General features: G+C 28.7%; 4 protein-coding genes across 9 annotated transcripts; 2 read left to right on the forward strand and 2 right to left on the reverse strand.

The window, feature by feature from the left end:
• Positions 1–1,708: 1,708 nt before the first annotated feature.
• Uggt (UDP-glucose-glycoprotein glucosyltransferase) lies at positions 1,709–10,209 on the reverse strand. Of its 4 annotated transcripts, XM_035880798.2 has the most exons (25): positions 10,154–10,204; positions 9,292–9,391; positions 8,638–8,854; positions 8,327–8,562; positions 8,049–8,231; positions 7,793–7,965; positions 7,529–7,724; positions 7,232–7,445; positions 6,919–7,139; positions 6,616–6,831; positions 6,182–6,540; positions 5,873–6,116; positions 5,618–5,782; positions 5,284–5,542; positions 5,077–5,185; positions 4,801–4,986; positions 4,508–4,714; positions 4,019–4,411; positions 3,825–3,839; positions 3,421–3,598; positions 3,146–3,328; positions 2,747–3,022; positions 2,531–2,647; positions 2,102–2,243; positions 1,709–1,972 (listed from the first exon to the last, which is right to left on the reverse strand). In XM_035880798.2, exons 3-25 carry the CDS (start codon positions 8,852–8,854, stop codon positions 1,935–1,937), a joined length of 4,527 nt encoding a protein of 1,508 aa, XP_035736691.1. In that variant the 5' UTR covers positions 9,292–9,391; positions 10,154–10,204; the 3' UTR covers positions 1,709–1,934. The 4 variants fall into 4 exon arrangements, with proteins under 4 accessions (XP_035736691.1, XP_035736689.1, XP_085518902.1 ...); XM_035880796.2 differs by having other exon boundaries at positions 5,284–5,782; positions 10,154–10,209; XM_085662776.1 differs by lacking the exon at positions 3,825–3,839 and having other exon boundaries at positions 5,284–5,782; positions 10,154–10,205.
• Positions 9,755–12,081, forward strand: Bcs1 (mitochondrial chaperone BCS1). Its single transcript, XM_035880803.2, has 7 exons — positions 9,755–10,258; positions 10,373–10,564; positions 10,652–10,791; positions 10,862–11,056; positions 11,153–11,386; positions 11,486–11,656; positions 11,738–12,081. The coding sequence occupies exons 1-7, from the start codon at positions 10,071–10,073 to the stop codon at positions 11,950–11,952; spliced, it is 1,335 nt and encodes a 444-aa protein (XP_035736696.1). The 5' UTR covers positions 9,755–10,070; the 3' UTR covers positions 11,953–12,081.
• Positions 12,082–12,449: 368 nt separating this feature from the next.
• On the reverse strand, positions 12,450–16,147 carry LOC118448055 (uncharacterized). Its single transcript, XM_035880801.2, has 7 exons — positions 16,005–16,147; positions 15,621–15,889; positions 15,098–15,515; positions 14,469–15,002; positions 14,140–14,390; positions 13,820–14,067; positions 12,450–13,738 (listed from the first exon to the last, which is right to left on the reverse strand). The coding sequence occupies exons 1-7, from the start codon at positions 16,116–16,118 to the stop codon at positions 13,425–13,427; spliced, it is 2,148 nt and encodes a 715-aa protein (XP_035736694.1). The 5' UTR covers positions 16,119–16,147; the 3' UTR covers positions 12,450–13,424.
• Positions 16,148–16,410: 263 nt separating this feature from the next.
• Positions 16,411–21,346, forward strand: Obp10 (odorant binding protein 10). 3 transcript variants are annotated; one of them, XM_085662786.1, is made up of 7 exons: positions 16,423–16,552; positions 18,923–19,089; positions 20,117–20,204; positions 20,338–20,390; positions 20,506–20,662; positions 20,995–21,059; positions 21,228–21,346. In XM_085662786.1, the coding sequence occupies exons 3-7, from the start codon at positions 20,144–20,146 to the stop codon at positions 21,243–21,245; spliced, it is 354 nt and encodes a 117-aa protein (XP_085518912.1). In that variant the 5' UTR covers positions 16,423–16,552; positions 18,923–19,089; positions 20,117–20,143; the 3' UTR covers positions 21,246–21,346. The 3 variants fall into 3 exon arrangements, with proteins under 3 accessions (XP_035736705.1, XP_085518912.1, XP_085518911.1); XM_035880812.2 differs by lacking the exon at positions 18,923–19,089 and having other exon boundaries at positions 16,411–16,552; positions 21,228–21,345; XM_085662785.1 differs by lacking the exons at positions 16,423–16,552; positions 18,923–19,089 and adding an exon at positions 19,325–19,795 and having other exon boundaries at positions 21,228–21,337.

Consider the following 21,346-nt stretch of genomic DNA (forward strand, 5'->3'; position numbering starts at 1 on the left):
TATTATTATTATTATTATTATTATTATTATTATTATTATTATTATTATTATTATTATTATTATTATTATTATTATTATTATTATACACGTGTTAGTCCAATAAATTTATATCTGTCCTTGATTAAAATATTGTAGTAATATCTGATTAGAATATTTGTTAAAATCGATAAAATATCACTTAAGCGTTTTTTCTCTATTATTTTCACAGAATTTCAATGCGATCTAATTGAATAATAAAAATCGTAAAGATCTACGTACATGTATATATTAAATTGAATATATTATTGACGCGATAAATATTAGAAATATCATGATTAGATTATTTATTTAAAATTGAATAAATATCACTTACGCGACGGCGTTCTCTTTAATTATCACAGGATTCTCCATGGTCGTTTTTCGATTTCCAAATATATTCTTTTTTACTTCTTTCGAATAAGAACTAAAAACAAATTTTATATTTAATATATATATATATATATATATATAAAATAATATATATATATATATATATATATATTATATATATAATACAAAAAAAAACGATGATAATTAAAACTCAACGAGCAAAGAACTGATTAGTCGTAAAATATCGACGAAAAATATCATTGTTATCATTGATATTTCAAATAGATGTACAGATTAAAAATGATCTGATATAATATCATGATTCGTTTATTATTATTATTATTCGTTATATAGGTTATTCAAATTTTGAAAATTTTCGGATCAATTACGATCAAAATCCTCCAAAGGATCGATCGATCCTCATTTTATTTTCCATTTAAATAAATATATTTGCAAAATATTATTATATATAAGTTTTGCAGAAGCATTATTCTTTTAAATACGTGCCTCGAATATTGACCATTATTATCGACGATTGTGTAAACACACGTTTTCTGATAATATCAAGATAAATTTTATTTTTCTATGTTCCAATAAAAGAAAATGTAATGATCGACCGAGGAAATACTTAAAAGTTGTGCTTGAAAAAGAAAAAAAAAAAGAAAAAAAGAAAAAAAGAAGAAAAGAAAAAGAAAAACATGATTTTTGTCCATACAAAAAACCGCACGAAAATCGCATAAAAATTTTTTTTTTTATAATATAACGTGTACATCATAACGTGACTGAATAAATATATCTCAGTCTTTGTAAATTGTTAATTTTTCATATCATTATTTTCGTTCTACATTAATTAAATTCGACTTAATTCGATAGGAATTTATCATAGAAAATAATTGTACGCCATCGTAAAAAAATCCTGCAATTTTACAAACGATACAAGTTTATTGTTTACGACTATAATATACATATATATATTATATATATATATATATATATATATATATATATATATAATATATATATACATTAATATATAGGTAATAAAAAATCACAATATTCTTCCGATAACATCTGGACTATTTTTCCTGTCCATGTCTAGCTACAATACTGAAAAATGAAAATTCATTCTCATTTTGTATATCATACATTGATCATCCTTTTGCGTTAAACGCGCAAAATGAAAATCTTATATTTTTGTCGTTTCAAAAAATTCGATCATTCGTTTATATCACATTAACATAAGTAAGATAATGCCAAATAATTCATCTTTAATAATCTATTACGCATTATCACTCATTGCGAAAAAGAATCATCGTGTATCATGGTGAATATCAATCACAGAAAATTAAGACGAATATTATGTTTGTTTGTTTGTTCATTTTTTCTTCTTTTTTTTTTTTTAAATGGCACGATCGATTGTGTTCCGATAATTATAGACTTATTAAGAAAGTGAATAATAGTTCTTTTTGTTTGTTTGTTTGTTTGTTTGTTTGTTTGGTTGCTTCTTCTTCTTCTTCTTGTTTTGTTTGGAATCATCGAAAAAGTCATAAACTAGATCATTTATTCTATTTCATTTCAATTTAACTTCACAACTCTTCGTGTTTCGTATGATCTTCACTCGATTCTGAAATAAATAAATAAATAAATAAATAAATAAATAAATAAATAAATAAATAAATAAATAAAGTAATAATCCGTTCTCCTCTCCTTCTCCACCATAGTTTATTATTTTACATTATTACATTAAACATACCGCTATCTTCCTTTTCCATTTGTCTACTTTCATTTTCAATCTTTTGTTGCAACGCTTTTATCTCCTCGTCATATCCCACCCATTCTGGTAAAATACGCATTGCGGCTTGCAACTTTGCCTCTTTAGTCATCGGATTGTTACACTGAAATGCAAAATTTAATTATTATTGAAAATTCTATTATAATAACAAACTGTATTAATTGAGCCATTTATTATTATGAAAGTGATCTAAAAAGGATCACATATATTTTACCTTTTAAAATATTTAAAAAAAATTATTTGAGGTTTAAATTAGTTAAAAATTATTCTCCTACTGATGACAAAAAGAGGAAAAAAAATTTTGTTCCTTAAAAAATAATTCTTTCAAATGACTTAGATCATTTTCATAAATGATTGGCTCAATTGTAAATGATCTCTATGAATACAAACCAAATCTATAGTCTTGGCATATTTTTTAGACGAATCGTCACACCATGTCTCACACCATAACCATTCTTGTGGCAAAGTTTTTATTGCTACTTGATGGATCATGTTATTAGGAAGATCCTAAAGTAATAAATCATTATTAAAAGAAAAAAAAAAAAAGAAAAAATATGTCCCTTAAAAAATCGATTAATAATAATATACATAAAATATTTTATATACCTGATCTAGATTGGCTAAACTATTTGGATCCTGGCTTAATGCTTGATATTGTCCTCTTAATCGATCTCCCGCAGCAATACGACGAAATCTTTTCAAATCTACAACGTAAAGGGCGCTAATATGATAAGAACGACCTTGCAAATGATTCCTCCAATATCCTTGTTTCCAAAATCTAAAACCATCCATTTCCCTTCTGCTATCACAAAATGGTGTGTAAGCGTAAGGTGCACCACCAAGATCTAAAGATGCCAATTCTTTCAGGTCAGCTCTTACGACCTAGAAAAAAAAAAACAAAAAAGAAAGAAAAAGAAAAAAGAAATGAAATTTCATCACAGCAAAGGAAATATAGTTTGGAGTGTATATTGGGGAGAGAAAAAAAAATCAAATTTTCATTCGTACTTGATCGGCGTCGACAAATATGATTTTTTTAACATTCAATGGGAACAATACATCCAAGAACAATATTTTATATCCCCAAATTGTTCGTTGTTTCTCAGTTTGTTGATGTAACCAACGTGGCCATTTATATTGAACTAATTCATATTCAAAACCATACTCTTTTGCCATGTGCGGTAAGAAGTCCTATTAGATATATTATTAATTAATAGATTTAATGAAAATAAAATTAACAATGAAAATGTTTTCTTTTTTTTTGTTTTCTTTATCTTACTCACTTTCACCGTAGGTGATAAATAATTTTTCAAAAACCAAAATTTCACAGGTGTCTTCGTATGTTTGATAATACTCAACATCATGATCTTTAAAAATCTTTCATAAAGATGACCAGAGGCAAGTGAGAATATATTTAATTTTTCATCCTGATCTTCATTTTCATCTCCTGTAGCGAATGTCCTAATATAAAAGAAGAAATGAAATTTCGACGAAAATAAAAAGGAAAATTTTATATTTTCATTTGTTTATAAATAGAGGAATGATAATGATTGAAGAATTTTTCTTCTTTTCTTTGTTCTTTTTTTCTTTTTTTTTTCTTCTTTTTCTTTTTTTTTTTTTTTTTTTTTTTTTTTTTATATCTTTACATTTAAATTTGTATTTATCTACATAGTAATGAAAAGCTTACCAAAATTTCGAAAAGCTAAAAAAGGAGAGAATAAATAAAAATTAAAGTTCAAAGATAAATGAATAACATTGTGTTCCTATTGATATTCATTAACATTAGATATGTGAATTTCTTTTCTTTTCTCTTTTTCTTTTTTTTTTTTTTCTTTTTTGTTGTTATTATGAAATTACATTGAATATCATTTCTATACATACCTGGAAATAGAATTCCATAAGCCAGAATTTTTTTCATCGTCCGAAAGTAAATCCATATTAGCTTTGTCCGGTTTTTTTGAAACTTTCACTTTTAGAACGTGACTTTTTAAAGAACTTATTAAAACTTTTACATTATTGCCATCTTGAATAACATCCTGTCCGTCAACAGTAGTAATATCATATATCTCTGCTGAACGTCCATGTCTTAAACGTAAATGCCATTCACCAGGATTCGCTTTAAGCTGAAAATATCCTAAATTCGCCATAACTATAGTATCAACCATTACAGGTTGCTTCTCGGTTCCCAATGTAATTTGTAAACCTCTTGGTGGATTTCCCATTACTGCTTCGAAGCAATGACCTTCGAGTAATAAATGTTCCAATTCGAATTCACTGCAATATAATAATTATAAATTTATTTTCTATCGCATATTTATAGGAAGAACAAAAAAAAAAAAAGAGAAAAAGTATTAATTATTTATTTCATACCTATGAACGCCTATCGCAACATTGTCTAATTTAATATTATCTAAATCATAGACACTTCTTACTACTTCCACGAGCCAATTTTCTGGTGCATGAATGTATTGTGTCAATAGGGATGAAGTAGGAAGTTTAGTAAATTTAGCAATAGCACCATTGAAATTTCCATCTGTTGTAAATTGTGGTTCAGGATCGAGTACAAAACGATAGAAACTAAAAATAAAATATATTAATCTATTATTCTATATAATTATATATTAAATAGATGTTAAATAATAATAACGTGAGTATCAATATACCTTTTCAGTGGCATGTCGCTATTTTTATCTAAACAATTGAGGAATACTTTAATATGACAGTTCAAAGTTTTTTCTAATGTCTTCAATATTGGACCTAATTTTTGAGCACCCCGTGATACAGGATCGACAATTGCAATTAAATCGAATGTTACTTCGTCTGGATTTGCAGGTGAAAGTTTGATAACGCTAAAAATTAATAAATATAATATAATATGCCGATAAAAAAGAAAAGAAATTAATGAAAAGAAATTAAAAAATATTTATTATTAATTTTACCTGTGCTCATCGCCATGAAAAGGTACATCAAATCGATTACGTGTTTGTGGTCGTGGAACCAATAGTGAAGTGATTTTCATTATCATGTCATCCGTAATTTCAGTTTTTTCTACATTTAAGAACAGTAAAAGTAATTTTCTATTCCAATGACCATAAGAAATAAGAAGAAAAATATTTCTTTTATAGAGATTAACAATATGCTTATACCATAATCATCATCATCCTCGGACTGAGGTTTAATTAAACTTTTAAATAATTTATCTCCATATGTACTGTGACTAAATCGTTCCAAAAGTGAAAAGTCTTCGTTAGTAAATTCTTCATTAGTATCTAACGGGCCAATCATCCGTCCATTACATAAGACAGTCGTGGCTCCTTTTTCTAATCCTAAAACTTGTTTAGCATAATATGCATGGAATGCTAATAATTCATCTTGATCTTTCAAATGTTCTTCGATTGATTCATACTGCAATATTACGACAAATTCATTTAAGATATATATATATATATTTTTTATAAAATAAAAAATAATGAGGCCAACCTCAGTAAATGGAACATCTTTGACTATCTTGTGCATTATATTTAAAGCCTTGTCCATAGGCAATGAATTTAAAGCAGCAAGAGCAATTCTGTTTAAATCATATTCATGATTTGTATCATCCGCCGGATTGATGATTAAACTGATTCTTGCATCTGCATTTGATTCCTACGATAAGATACGATTTAATTAAATATTATATTTCATATTAATTTTGTCATAAGTACCAAAAGAATTATTGTAAAATAATTTACATACTGCATAGACAAGAGCTTCCTCTAATAATTTTCTGGATGATTCTAATCTTAAATCTGTTACGATCCAAAATGAATATAAATGATGTAAGCTACTGCGACGAGATATAAATAAATATTTCATATTTTTCATGAGCCATGATGATGCATCTTGATGACTCCATTTAGTAAAATCCTTATCCTCAGGAATAATTCCAATTAAATTCAACCATGCATGTTTATCTACTTTTAAGATGCGTTCATTTAATCTGTAAAAAAAGAAAAAAAAACAGAGTAATAATTTTATTTAATACCGAAAGAAAATCTTTGTTACCGTGGCATAACATTTGGTTGATTCATTATGAAGTCAACGACATCATCTCCTTCCGTAACTTCACCACGATAAACTGCTTTCTGTAGGGCAGGTGTTTGTGATACAATTGTAGCTAATACCGTTTCCTCAAATGAATCAGCATTTAAACGAGCAGGTGATAATGGTACACCATTAAGTAATGCTTGTGGGAATTTCTTGAATCCAGATCGTTTCACAAAATCACTAGCCAAATGACGACCAACGTCATATTCTGACTCTTCCCCAAGAATATAATTTATATTAGCAGAAGAATCTCTTGCTCTTATAGCTTGTTTTATATCGTCCACAGTTATGGTATTAGATCCGATATAAATTCCTAACTAAAACAAATTCATTAATGTTACTTAATAAAACGTAATTAAAAATAATCAATTAATTGAAATAAAAGATTTTACCAAAAATTGCACTGCTTCTTTAGCACCTTTGCTCTCTATGAAATAATGAAACGCATTATTCACTGCAACGCTGGGATCTGATAATCCAGTGACTGAAGTATTATAATTAGTTATAAAAACGAATCCTACTCTTAAAGGAGCAACGTATGAATATAAAGATAGTGCTAATGAAACTGAGGCCAATGAATCTTCGTTAAGAGGATCGATGATTAATACCTGTTAATAAAATAATTTCTATATAATAATAAATAATATTTTGTTAAATTACAAATTTCTTAATTACAAGATTAAATAATGACTCACTAAATTATACAAATTTCGTCTTATATTTCGGAGCATTCCTGGAAACGTTGGTCTTAATAATTCGGTCAAGGCACGCGACCATCTGCTATAACGAGAATCATTTTCAATATCGTTTATCCAAATTATAGCAGAGTCTCTAATGTCCATTGCAAATTCTTGATTATCCGCATTACTTGACAAATCAAGGGCTAAAAGTTTTCCCATTTTTTTACTACTAAATCCTATGAAAGAAAGAAAATATAATTGTTAATTAAATTTATAAAATCATATAAAAAAAAGTTAGATCATTTATATTTATACATATATATTTTACCAATTTTATGAAGTGCCTCCATTACACGCAATTCGCCTCTCAAAGCCTCTAAAAGTGTAAGGACATCCATAGCTTCTAAATCAAAGAATAAACCATTGATAAAAAGTGCAGTATCGGTTGGCTGTATACTCAAACTTCCAGAAAATATTTCTTGATTGAGCTTCATCTCCTTTTTCATTTCATTATTTACTTTTGTTCTTATTAATGATTTGGCCTAAGAGATAAATAAATTTTTATACAATGCATGAGATATATAATACCAAAAGGAATTATTGCAAATAAAATATTAAATCTTACCTGCATTGGAAAATTTTGAGCGATATCCGTTAAAACATTAAGAGCTTCATCTGTAGGAGAATTCATTATTCTTTCAGCTGCTTGATGACTTAATTCCTGAAACTGCCATACTTTTAATGCTCCTATTTCATGACTAGTTTCAAGCAAATGCGTTTGTAGTTCTTCTAATTCAGCATGCTTGTCTGGATACAATGTTCTGAAAGATATTTATGATTAATATTAAACAAGATCTATATATTTTATCATATGTTAACAAATATATACTTCAAAGTCATAAAATTGATTCCATCTATTTCTTCAATTCCATCATTGTTCGTTTCAGATTTTTTTCCAGTATTATCTTTAATATCTGAATCATCTGTAGCTTTGTATTCAGTTGATTTCATTTGTAACTCTACGCCATAACCGGATAATCGTAATTTCCTGTCTGGTCTATCCTACAATTAAAAAAAAATGTATGACGAAAAAATATTAAAAAGTTTTTTTTCATTATAAGTTTTCTATCAACATTTTGTTTTACCTTTAAATAGTAACGTAATATATAATTGATTCCTTTTTTATCTGCTATATTTTTCAATTTTGTGTGTAAGTCAATGAACATAGGAGAACCAATTTGACCATACATTATCATAACTTTATCAGTTTTATGAGATCCCAAATAATAATGATCTATACTGTAGGTATCTCTCTTAGTCCATTCATCCTAAAATATTAAAATAAAAGAAAGAAATATAAAATATAATTATCAAAAGAAATTAAAAGTTAATAGAACTATCAGACTAAATATATTTTAGTTACCTCTTTTATTATGTTATCTATTTCTTCAATGGAACAAGTAAATTTCCCACCAATATCTACTACGTTATAACATTCTAAAGTAGAAATATTTTTATTTTCTGCCATTTGTGAAAACATTTCAACGCGTGTAGAATAAATCCGCAAAGACAATCCTAATTTAAGAACAGCAATTTCTGCTGGAGATAAATACTTTCCAGCTAATTTTAAAATTAATTCATAATGATCCTTTTCCGTGCCTAAAAAAATATATATATTCTATATTAGATTAATACGATTAATAGTAAATACAAATTAATTATATTGTTAATTACCATTTTGTATAGAGTCAACATTATCGGAATATGCTTCTATAAATTTCCAAAAATAATTTGAATTTTCATCGCTAAGATATTCAGCTGCTTCGAGAACCAATGGGGTTTCCTTCCATTTTGCATCAATCAACGTTGTTACATATTTATTAATCTTTTTATCGGCTTGTAATCCTCTTGAGCAAAGAAGTAATGAATAAAAAAGTACTAATATCCACATCTAAAACATACATAATAATAATAACATCTAATACATAATAATAATAATAATAATAATATCATTTATATGTATATTTCAATTTTACTATAACAATTACTTAAATAATTGTAAAGAAATTTATACATTAATAACACATCAAACGATGTATATAGGTTAGGGCCATTACGATAAACACCGATATTAATAAATAAATAATCAATAATATTATAACAAATAATATTATCAATTTTTCTTTATGAAAATATTATACCTTAATGTGAAAACATTAAACTTTAACGAATATCACATGAATAATAAAATAAATGAAAATTCGTTATTTAAAAACTGACACCGTCGAAGTACACAACACACTTAAATATATATATATATATATATATCATGAGAATGATCATTTTCGAAATATTACAATATAAATAATTCTAAAATACTTTACGTACCGTTAAAAGTTCATTAAAAATCGTATTAATTATCGAGAACACATTTATAATAATGACCAATCCACGTATTGCACGTGTCACTTCGGAATACACAGAGATCCTATAAAAGATATACGAATATACGCGTGAAATACATATATGAACGTTCGTACGATTTATGAATCGGTATTAGATAATAATAATAATTTAATTCAATAATGATTATTTATTACAATAGAAATAATTAATTGTCTTAACGTAATTGAAAATTTAATAATTAGTAAAATGAAGATGATTCTACGGAATAATTCGTCAATGATCTAAACGGCGTGTCTATGGTATAGTTAGTCAATGTATTATCATCATTGACGAATTTGTCCGTAGATACGATAAATCATTGACGAATTATTTCGTAAATGTACTTTAAGTCATTGACGAATTTGTCCGTAGATACGATAAATCATTGGCAAAGTTACGTTATATATCGAAATTATTATCGTTCATTATGAAACAGAATCATTGACTAATTACATCGTAGTATTATTTTCATTTTACTTCACGTGTTCCATCGAACTAATTTATATAACATATAAACAAAGTAAAGCTTTTCAATTATTCTACAATGAATTATATTTGAAGAAATTGAATGTAAATGTTTTTCTTTTTTTTTTTTCATTTTTGTTAAACAATAATCGAAAGAATTTTTATCATTGTTACATCAAAAGGAACATGTCATTTTTTTAAAAACAATAATCAATGTGCAATGTATATAACCTATAATAATATTATTTTTCAATTTTATGAAACAAGTAATATGTAAATTAAGTGTTAAAAATCTTACGAATAATTATTTAAAAATGACAATTGTCGATTATATACATACTCTATCGGAGAATCCTTACTTTGGTGCTGGATTTGGCCTTTTTGGCGTAGGAGCTGGTGCTGCTATATTAAGAAAAGGAATGCAAATGGGCATGATATTCTTTAGGTAATATTTCAATGAAAATTAATTTCTATATATTGTTTTTCTTTATATATATATATATATGTATATATGTGTATATATATATATATGATAATTAAGTGATCTTATATGATAAAGGCGACATTATATGATTACTTTGGAAGTTCCATGTCGAGACAAAAGTTATCAATGGCTTTTGCAATGGATTACACATAAAGGTGCTAAAAAGACTCAACATTTATCCGTTGAGACAAGTTTTGAACAAAAGGAAACAGGTCAAATAAAAACCAAATATGATTTTATACCTAGTATTGGAACACACTTTTTTAAGTAAGTAATATTTCATTTACAATAACTCATTGTCTTGATTAATAAATTAATCATGAAATGTATTAATGTATAATTATTGATTTATAGTTATCAAGGTAATTGGATAAGAGTTGAAAGGACAAGGGAACAACAAACATTAGATTTGCACATGGGTGTACCATGGGAAACGGTACAGCTAACAGCCTTTGGAAGAGACAAAACCTTATACTTTAATATTCTTGAAGAAGGTTGAATTCCTACATATAATTATTAAATCTTTAAAGTAATAAGGATTTAGTATAAATTATTTTTTCATAGCTAGACAAATGGCTTTAAAGGAGCACGAAGGAAAAACTATAATGTATGTTGCAATGGGCAGTGAATGGAGACAATTTGGACATCCTAAAAAGAAAAGACCAATAAAGTCTGTGATTTTAGATGCTGGAATATCTGAACGAATTTTATATGATTGTAAAGACTTTATTAATACCCCATCATGGTATAGCGATAGAGGTAAGAATTTTACATTTTTTTTCTTAAAGGAAAAAATTCATTATTTTGTGTACTCAATTTTTTTTTTTTTTTTTTTTTTTTTTTTTTTTTTTCTAGGAATCCCTTATAGGAGAGGATATTTGTTATATGGTCCACCAGGTTGTGGAAAATCATCTTTTATAACAGCATTAGCAGGAGAATTAGAACGTGGTATATGCGTTTTAAATTTGTCTGAACGTGGGTTAACAGATGATAGATTAAATCATTTATTAGCAGTTGCTCCACAACAAACGATTATTCTTCTTGAAGATATAGATGCTGCATTTATTAGTAGAGAAGAATCTAAGGAAGGTAAAGTTGACAATATTATTTTATTATTGTCCTATTACTAATTTAATATGACTTTGAATATACTATAATACATTATACAATTTTTAATTGTAATTACAGTTAAAGCTGCATTTGATGGTTTAAACAGAGTTACGTTTAGTGGTTTATTAAATTGTTTGGATGGTGTTGCATCTACAGAAGCAAGAATTTTATTTATGACAACTAATTATCTAGAACGTTTAGATCCTGCTCTTGTGAGACCTGGTAGAGTTGATGTCAAAGAATATATTGGTATCTATTCAAGGATGAATGTATATTAATATATAAATATTAAAACTAACCAGAAAATATTAATTTAAAATATATCACTAGGTTGGTGCAGTTGTAGTCAAGTTGAACAAATGTTCTTAAGATTTTATAAATCCCCTGACAATGTAACAAGAGATATGGCAAAACAATTTGCGAACGAGGTGATGGCTCAAAAGAAAAATGTTAGTCCTGCTCAAATCCAAGGATTTTTTATGTTCCATAAAAATGATCCAGAAAAGGTTATAAATAATATTAAAGGAATATGGGAACTTTCATAATAAGTTGATACTACTTTTTTTTCTTTTCTTTTTTTTTCCCTCTCGAAACTCTGTAGGAATACTGTAATATTATACTTTAAATGTATCATAACTAGATATATGAGATATACTTTATTCATGTAGGTAACCTGTGAAAAAATATAAACTGTAATCAGATGAGATATACAGACTTTTTTTTATTAATTTTATAATAATGATAAATTATGCAATTTTTGTATGCATTCTCAAAACTACTATGCTTGTAACAAAATACAATATGATATATTTATTTGTCAGATTGTATGCGATATTTGAGCACACATTATCATTCTTGCATACTTATACAGTATACAATTGCACATTTTTTTTTTTTTTGAAAGATCCTAATCAAATGTTAAGAAACACTGGTTTTGATATAATGTAATATGAACATGCAAATACTTATTTTTTTTTTTTACACAATTATATATATTAACTTGTATATGTATTATCAGTATTATATATGGACGTTCTTTAAGAATACTGTTTTATTTATGATAAATACATAATTTATATCTATTAAGAAATAAAAATGATAGTAGAATGTTCCTATAATCGATATAAAATAATTTAATTTGAGTTTCAATAAAATTGAACTCCCCCCATACACACACACACACAGTATTAAAATTTTAATGCTTTTTCTCTAATACTTTTTAACTCTCAAATTTTTACACATTACTGGAATATACCAGATTGTACTCTATTTTTGATACAAATTTCTACCCATCTGTAACATTTTTAAAATATCATATTGCTTTATTATTTATAGTTAAGATGTAAAAAAATTAATGTATGTATTATTTTACTATACCACAATTATGATCAATATCTCGGAGGAACAACTAGTTTTAAAATTATTTTCCCTTAATTATGCAATACAAGTTCCTAAAATAAATATTCCTCTTACGTCATTTAAATATATATATTTATATATACATAATAAAAAATGATTTATACATCATTTAATATAACTAATTACGACAACTCGTTATTAGGAGAAATATTTAAAAGATTTTGTAATGCATTTGGTGTATTATATTATATCTAATCACGCATGCCATTTTTTTTTTGTAATGACAGATTCAAATTTACATTCTACAAAGTATTTACAATAACATCTGATTTTAATGATGTTTTCTATCATTGAAAATTTATGGAATACTTAACAGTTATGTGTAAATAGTTCGTAAATTTTCAAAAGGTGCAAAGATACATAAATTTATTTTAAACTTTTACTTTAAGCGTTTTATGTTTCTCAGTTTTTTCTTTCTTCTTTGTTAATTGAAAGGCAGTAATCACAGCAAATAATGACATATATGAACATAAAATTAGTGAGATCTAATCAGAAGATTCACTATATATATATATATATATATATATATAAATAACTAAATTTTTATCGTAAAAAAATGAGAAAGATTTTATAAACTTATAATAAAAGGCATTACCTCTTAAAAGCTCCATATGTATGGCTCATAATTTAAGGGATCGGGTTGTTCCATATGACCTGTGTGATTATTATTTGCCACCAAACATGATGCATAAACTGCACCAGAATTACCTTGAGTAGATACAGGTGGAACTATAGAAGGAGCTAATCTACAATCGGGTCTTTGTTGCATAATAGGACCCATTGGTTGCATTGATTGCGGTCCTGGAGGTGGACCTGGAGGCGGTGGTGGTTGTGGTTGAGGAATTGATGGTGGAGGTGCAGAGATGTTATGAACAGGCTGCAATATGTTACTATTTCCAACATAATTTGGCACTGAAACAATTTCATTGATTAATTATATATACGAGGCTAGACAATAAAATCTATTAAATCTTTATTTTTAATTTCACTCACTCGTTGCCGGATTATGGAAAGGCATAGGAGCTTGTTCAGGAACCATATTTGCTGGTGGTGGTACAACTTTTAAAGGAGAAGAATCAATTTTCTTTTTTCTAGATATTCGTTTTTGTATATTATTTGTTAAATGATCTCTCTTTTTATTATCACTTGATTTCTTTTTCTTATCTCCAGAAGTTTTTGGTTTATTAAGACGATTACCACTAGGTTGCCAAAGATGAACCGTATGAACTGCATTACCTTCTCTAAAATATTACAAAATATTTTTTATTAGTATTATTGTTATTATCATTAATATTAATACTGTATATAACTACCCCTGTTTCTTTCCAAGTTTCCAACTATGTATTCCTGCTTTATGAAGGCGCTCCCTAATCGTATCCACGCTACATTTCAATCCTAAAGCAGGAGCCACATATTTTGCTGCTGTTAATGGATGTTGAGTAGCCATTGCGACAATAGCTTCGTCTTGTTCTTTAGTGGTAATTCGACGACGACCCTTTCTTTCTTTCGTTTGTACATTTCCTTCTTTATGCCAACGTTCTAACCATCTTTTAACAGTACGTTCCTATTAAAAAAAAAAATATATATATATATATTATTAAAATACAAAAATTATATGAAATGAAGATATATTTAAACCTACCGATCTATCAATTGCTAATGCAATGGATAATGTAGATAATCCTGCTTCCGACATCCCAATCATACGATTTCTAATTTCTACACTAGTTTCTAGTGTTCCCTTTGCTTTACCACCTTTCTTTTTTTTCTTTTGTCTTTCTGAATGTTCACTTTCTGCCTTTGGTGTATCGTCAACTTGCACACTATCTGTATTTGACAATTGATTACTTTCAAGAGAACTACACGAATTTGAACTATCTGAAGCAATATTTGTGCTACTATTCACAGGATTAGACAATTTTGATTGTAGGCTTTGTTCTTGCTGTTGTTGGACCTGATGATCGACTTGAATTTGTGCTTGCTGAGAGTCAAATTTAGAATGATGAATATTCGTTTCTTCCTGCAATCTTTGCTGAGTTTGTTGCTGTATTTGTTGTTGTTGTTGTTGTTGTTGTTGTTGCACTTGTTGCATATGATGTTGCTCTCCTTGACTATGAAGCTCTTGAAGTTGATGTTGAGGTGCCATTGGCTTATGAGTTACTGCAGTTGGTTGACCCTAATACAAGTAATAAAAAAATGCTTTATCAGCAATGATATACATTGGAAAATGATATAAAAATTTGAATAACTACATAGATAAAGAATTCGTACTTGTGGATAATGATGACTGCCTTGTACAAGATCAAGAGGCCAATTATTTTGTGCGATATTCATACTAGGATGTTGATACATTGGTTGTGGCTGTTGATTCATAGTTAATCCACTATTGAATTCTGTTTGATTGTCGGGTAAAGCTTGTGTAGCATTTTGTATTTCATTAGTTTGTTCTTGGGGAATATTTTGTTGGGCAAATCCAAACTCTTGTTGTTCGTTAGATTGTTTTAAATTATCTACGGGTGCGCCATCGCCAACATATATATCTCTGGCTCTTACTTTGCGTGGAGGATTTTTCTTTTTTGGAATAGTTTTATCATTCTTGTTGGTATCTTTATTTGATTTCTTTTTCCCTAATTGAGTACCAGTAGGTCTCCATACGGCTTGTTGAATAGCTGCACCATCTGTATCGTTACTAAAAAATGAATATAAGCCAAGAAAAGAATACAATAAAATAGAAAAGATTGTGCTTCTACTGTAGAATTGATAAATATTAAAATATATATATAATGAAACCAACCCAAGTGGAATCCTTTGCATATATTTTCTAGATGGAGTCCAACTATGAATTCCTGCTTTATGTAATCTCTCTCGTACAGTATCAACAGAACAGGTAAGTCCTAAAGCTGGAAGCACAGCTTTCGCAGCAGTTAAAGGTGTTTGTGTAGCAAGCCTGATTATCGCTTCATCTTGTTCAGCTGTTGTAGCTCTTTTACGACCACAACGTTCTCTGGTTTCCACATTACCTTCTTTATCGAATCGATTGAGCCATCTTTTGACTGTACGTTGCTGACAAATGTAATAAAAATCACCATAGAATATTTTAATAAAGCATCCTATTAATTTGTAAACAACAAGGATAAAAATAATCATTAATATATCATTATTTAGAAAGAAAATATACCGAACAATTAACTGCAGCTGCAATTTCACGAAGTCCCAAGCCAGCCTCGTACATTCCAACCATACGATTTCTTAATTCCGGTGTGGTTTCATGTACGCCCCTTGTCTTTCCCATTGTTATTATCTTAACTTATTTACAATCGTGTAAAGGAGAGGATAAAAAAAGAATTCAAATTTCACGCGACAAGTGACGTATTAAAAGTAGGAGAACCACGTGACAAATGGCTGTGCATCACCATCAAGATTTTTACAAACTTTATTCGTCCAAAAAGGACGACATGTATAATAAATTGTGTCGTGTTTTTTGATGAAATTCGAATCCAAATAATATAATCGAAACGTCATTGTCACTTCAATGCAATTCGATTGATCCAAAAATATTTCTTCTTCTTCGTTTTCGTCATTGTGCTCTGCGTTTGACTTTCGACGAAACCTTGACGTCTTAGGCACGAAAAATAAAATAAAACGAAAAAGAACAAAAAGAAAGAAAGAAAGAAAGAAAGAGAATGAAATAGAAAGAGAAAGAGAAAAGAGAAACGAAAAGGAAAGGTATGATTTTTACCTCACGTCAATCTTGTCGACATTTAACGCGCACTAAAGAACGCCTTACGACGAGTAAATCCTTTCGATGCTTAACATTTAGCCGGTTATAGTACGTACGTGTGTACGTTTAGCTATTTTTTCTCCCCTCTCTTTTCTCTATTTATTTTTATTTATTTATTTACTTTTGTTTTTTTTTGTTTTTTTTTTGTTTTTTTTTTTTTTTCGATGAAACACATCCGCCGCACCGGAGAAAACGCCGCGGTCAATACAACTTCGGCTGTACAGTCCCCGTGGAGATTATTTTGTCATGATTCGATCTTAACCTCCCGATCGTTCGAATTTCACGGAACCATAGAAACGTTCGTATACGTTTTACGATTAACCTATTGGATGAAAATTAATATCTTTTCGAAAAGAAAAAAAAAGAAAGATTACGATCACGTGGTAATATGTTTTATCCTTCAAAAATTTTCCACTTCTTTTCTTTTGTCTTTGTTTTTCACGGAGAATCCGTGAAAAAAAACTCCTCTAGAGAGCTCTATCCGACAAAGATCGACAATTAAAGTTCGTTCGTAAGTTGACTGTACGACGACATCGACCGTACAGTCCAACGAGAATATATTGTCACATACAATTGAGAAATCTATATTTACAATATTTTCCAATTGGATTTTCTTCCTCGAACTTTTTTTCCTTTTTTCTCCCCATCCCTCTCTCCCTCCCTCCCCACTCTTTTTTCTTTTTTATTTATTTCATTCCACGCACGCAATAAAACGAAATTTTCTTACTTGAAACGCGCGTAAAGATTGATATTATTTTTTCCTTTACTGCGCGCGGTTTTTTTGGTTTTTTTTTTTTTTGCTTTTACTATCCTTTCTTTTATCTCATTTCCTTTTACTTTGAACCGCACTTTTCGCATAATATTGTCGACGATTCGTAAAAGGAAAAAAAAGAAAAAGAAAAAAAAGGAGAAAATAAAAACGGACGAAAAGAAAAAAATAACGTCGGAACGAGAACGACAATAGTAATACGGTCGAAGACTGTACCTCTGCGGTGGTTTGACGGTAAAAGTACAGTCAACGATAATGTTGCGTCCGATTATGTGAGTAGTTTGTAAAGTATGATCCGTGATCGGAATGATAATGTTGTAAAAGAAAGGGAGAAGAAAAAAAATAAAGAGAGAGAGAGAGAGAAAGAGAAAGAAAATTCATTTCTAATATAATAAATCATTTTCGGTTTCTTCTTCTTCCTTTTTTTTTTCTTTCTTTCTTTCTTCTTTCAATTTACTATCGTAGACCAAACACAGAATCATCTCCATCGAGAATATGGTTAAGCGAATACAAATTGGTCAATAATTTTACTGGCGACTGTACACACGAAGTTATTCAAGGTTGGCTCTCGGCTATGCTCGTCTACCTTCGCCGGAATTCTATTGACTGACTCATCGTATCTTGAACGAACGAAAAAAAAAAAAAATAAATAAATAAATGAAATAAATAAAACAAAAATAAAATAATCTTCACGATAACATTTAAATGTAACAAAAAAAAAAAAATTAGAGCTGTCCATTGAATTAATTAATAAATATTTAAATTAATGATAAATTAATAAAATAAAACTTGCGCATTGCTCTTTTTTCTTTTCTTTTCTTTTCTTTTATTTATTTATTTATTTTTTTTTTTTCTAATAACGATCTTATGATAATTATTATCGTTAATGTAATCTCTGATGACAAATAAATGTTATCTTGAATGAAGTTAAATTGAAAAAGAAATTTTATATATTATCGTCGATTTCAAAAGATAATTATCGAGAGAGATCCTTGATCATTATGGATCGATCCGATCCGTTTGTCCATGCGCGACTGAATTTTTCGAGATTTTGTAGATATATATATATATATATATATATATATATATATATATATAAGAAGATTATATATATATATATAATCTTATAGATAGATATATATATATAAGAAGAAAAAAAGAAAAAAAAATGGGGACAAGGTACTTATTTGACTGTCGAGCGGAGTCGAACAAGAGAGTATCAAGAGTTAGGGATCGTAAACTGGTAACATCCGCCGATCAAATGTAACTATGCATCACAAGCACAACTGGCCTAGAATCGAAAGAGACCGCGTTACGAATCTGTCCTACAAAAATTATTTCTCTTATCGTTACAAACACACATATATATATATATATACACACACACACATACATTTGCTGTACGAACAAGAAGCTGTGAGAAAAGTAGTCACATGCCATTTTGTTCAGACTTAAGTAGTAACAACCTATACTATATATATATATATATATATACAGACTGACAGATTTTTTAAAGGAATTAGAATTTTTTTTTTTTACAAATCAGATCAGTGATCACGATCAATGACGATCAATTACTTCGTTTCACTGGAAGAATGGGAAGAGGGATGAGGATCGATAAATTCGAGAGAAATGTGATGAATCTTCGATCGTAAAATCATCGATTGAATATTCCTCTTTGAAGGATTTTCAATAGGGAGTAGTTGAAAAGAAGTACGTGTTATTATTTGTTTTACTTTTGTTTTTCTTCTTCTTTTTTTTTTTTTTTTCTTTTCTTTTCTTTCGAATGGTCCAAATGCAAACGGACGCAGCAGCATCCTCCATCTGGCGTTTTCTCTATGCGTCTATGGAGTTACCTCCCCCAGTCCCCTGAACCGGGATACCACCACCTTACCACACCTCACCACATCACACCTCACCACACCTCACCCTACCCCACCCCATTCGATCTGCTCTTATCATGCCTATCATCAGTTCCACCCTCGCGCTTGGCGGTCGTGTCAGCAACCAACGAAACGTCAGCCAGTACTATCACGCACGAGAACGCACGTTCGTCTCGTGTTCTCAGGTGGATTAAGAAAAGGGAAAAGCAAAAGAGAAAGAAAAATAAAAGAGGGAGAGAGAGAGAGAGAGAGAGGCTTCAAGAGAAAAAAAAAGTAGTCATCGTTATCAGGTTTTGTTTGAATCGAAATCAATTCCGAACGGGAAGCCATCGGGAGTTCGTAGAATCCACCCCATTTTGATCACGACCGACGCCAAAGCTAAAATCGATCCTTTGAATAAAAAAAAGAAAAAAGGAAAAAAAAAACGAAACTAAATAAAACAAAACAAGACGCGCTATTATCGTAAACAAACAAGGATGAAACTTATCGCCGTTTTGCTCGTTTGTCTCTTCGAGACGTCCCTCGTTCATTGCGGGGTAGGTCAGGATTTATTTTTTAAATCTATCATCCTACGAAACATATAACATTAATATTTCTTTTTATCGTAATATACAATCAATAGATGATATCAATAATTATCTGACTTATTATTCCTTTTTAATATAATACAAGTACGTACTTCTTTTTGTTTACATGTTTTTTTTTCATCGATCGATGTTTCCATATCTTTGATCATACTCCCCATCCCCTAAATTCGCCCCCCCCTCTTCCACAGGATCCTACTTATTACGTTTTCAATCGTATCATAGCGTTCGTTGTTTCATAAAAAATGAATTTTTTTTTTTCAATTCCTTTAGAAACGACCGAGTTTCGTTTCTGACGAAATGATAGCTACTGCAGTTAGCGTTGTGAATGCTTGTCAGACACAGACAGGAGTGGCTACAGGTATGATAAAAAATAATTTTTTTTTTTCAAATTAATTAAATACACACACACACACATATATATATATAGATAGATATGTGTATGGATAAACTTATTGATCTACGATTTGATATTGTAATAATTTTTTTTTCAGCTGACATCGAAGCGGTAAGAAATGATAAATGGCCGGAGACGCCTGAATTAAAGGTGAATGTCCAGAGAAAGTATTGCACTTTAGAATCATGATCATGAGAGAGAGAGAGAGACTAATTGAATTGTTCAAAGTTGTGCCGAGATAATTCTGTTTATATGTCGATTGCAGTGTTACATGTATTGCCTCTGGGAACAATTTGGTCTAATAGACGATAAAGGGGAATTAAATTTGAACGGTATGCTAACTTTTTTTCAAAGAATCCCAGCTTATAGAGCGGAAGTTTTGAAAGGCATTAGCGATTGCAAGCTGATTGGTAAATACCTGGGTACATAAATTTCTTTCTTATGTTTCTTTTTTATTACCTTTAAGTTCTTTTTCTTTTTTATTTTTTTTTGTTTTTTGTTTTTTCTTTCTTTTTTTTTTTCTTTTTTACTTATTTTATTCTCGAGAGATCGATCAATGTGTAATCGAGAAAATTAGATTTAATAAAATTATTAGAGAGATATTTCATTTAGTTATAATATTATGACTTTTAAATGATTCATAGTTTTATTTATTTTCTTTCGATTACACCTAATCGATTTCTAATATTATTCGTCAATTGTCGATCGATAATTCCTTGCTTTTTATATTTCTCTCCTTTTTCTCTTTTTTTAGCTCAGGGTGACAAGTGTCAATACGCGTACGAATTCAATATGTGTTACGCTAAGATATCACCGAGAGTAAGTATTTTTTAATTAAATTATATAATACCTTTTTCTTTTTCTTTTCATTTCCTTTTATTAATGCATGAATTCTATTTTTGAAATGAAAAATAAAAAAAAATAAAAAAGAATTTCTTTTCGAATATTTTCTTTCGTTCACTTAATTAAACATCCGTATATTTTCAGACCTATTATCTATTCTAATGAATTTTCATCAATTGAAGAGCACGATGACCAAAAATATATATACACACATACACACCTATATATATAATATATATATATATATATATATATATATATAT

Source organism: Vespa mandarinia, chromosome 19, assembly GCF_050613455.1.
Source record: "Vespa mandarinia isolate Hongniang chromosome 19, ASM5061345v1, whole genome shotgun sequence".
Classification (NCBI taxonomy): domain Eukaryota; kingdom Metazoa; phylum Arthropoda; class Insecta; order Hymenoptera; family Vespidae; genus Vespa; species Vespa mandarinia.

Bases quoted from the DNA above. Each gene is read 5' to 3' on its own strand.
- Uggt (XM_035880796.2), bottom strand. From the start codon at position 8,854: ATGTGGATATTAGTACTTTTTTATTCATTACTTCTTTGCTCAAGAGGA. The intron at 3,023-3,145 runs GTACGAATGAAA...TTTTTTTTCTAG, and splicing joins TATTTGTCGACGCCGATCAA to GTCGTAAGAGCTGACCTGAA. The intron at 2,244-2,530 runs GTTTGTATTCAT...TTTGCATTTCAG, and splicing joins ATGCCAAGACTATAGATTTG to TGTAACAATCCGATGACTAA.
- Obp10 (XM_085662785.1), top strand. From the start codon at position 19,736: ATGAAACTTATCGCCGTTTTGCTCGTTTGTCTCTTCGAGACGTCCCTC. The intron at 20,391-20,505 runs GTGAATGTCCAG...TGTCGATTGCAG, and splicing joins CGGAGACGCCTGAATTAAAG to TGTTACATGTATTGCCTCTG. The intron at 20,663-20,994 runs GTACATAAATTT...CTCTTTTTTTAG, and splicing joins GCTGATTGGTAAATACCTGG to CTCAGGGTGACAAGTGTCAA.
- LOC118448055 (XM_035880801.2), bottom strand. From the start codon at position 16,118: ATGGGAAAGACAAGGGGCGTACATGAAACCACACCGGAATTAAGAAAT. The intron at 15,890-16,004 runs GTATATTTTCTT...TACATTTGTCAG, and splicing joins CAGCTGCAGTTAATTGTTCG to CAACGTACAGTCAAAAGATG. The intron at 15,003-15,097 runs GTACGAATTCTT...TACTTGTATTAG, and splicing joins GCAGTCATCATTATCCACAA to GGTCAACCAACTGCAGTAAC.
- Bcs1 (XM_035880803.2), top strand. From the start codon at position 10,071: ATGAAACAAGTAATATGTAAATTAAGTGTTAAAAATCTTACGAATAAT. The intron at 10,565-10,651 runs GTAAGTAATATT...ATTGATTTATAG, and splicing joins ATTGGAACACACTTTTTTAA to TTATCAAGGTAATTGGATAA. The intron at 11,057-11,152 runs GTAAGAATTTTA...TTTTTTTTCTAG, and splicing joins ATCATGGTATAGCGATAGAG to GAATCCCTTATAGGAGAGGA.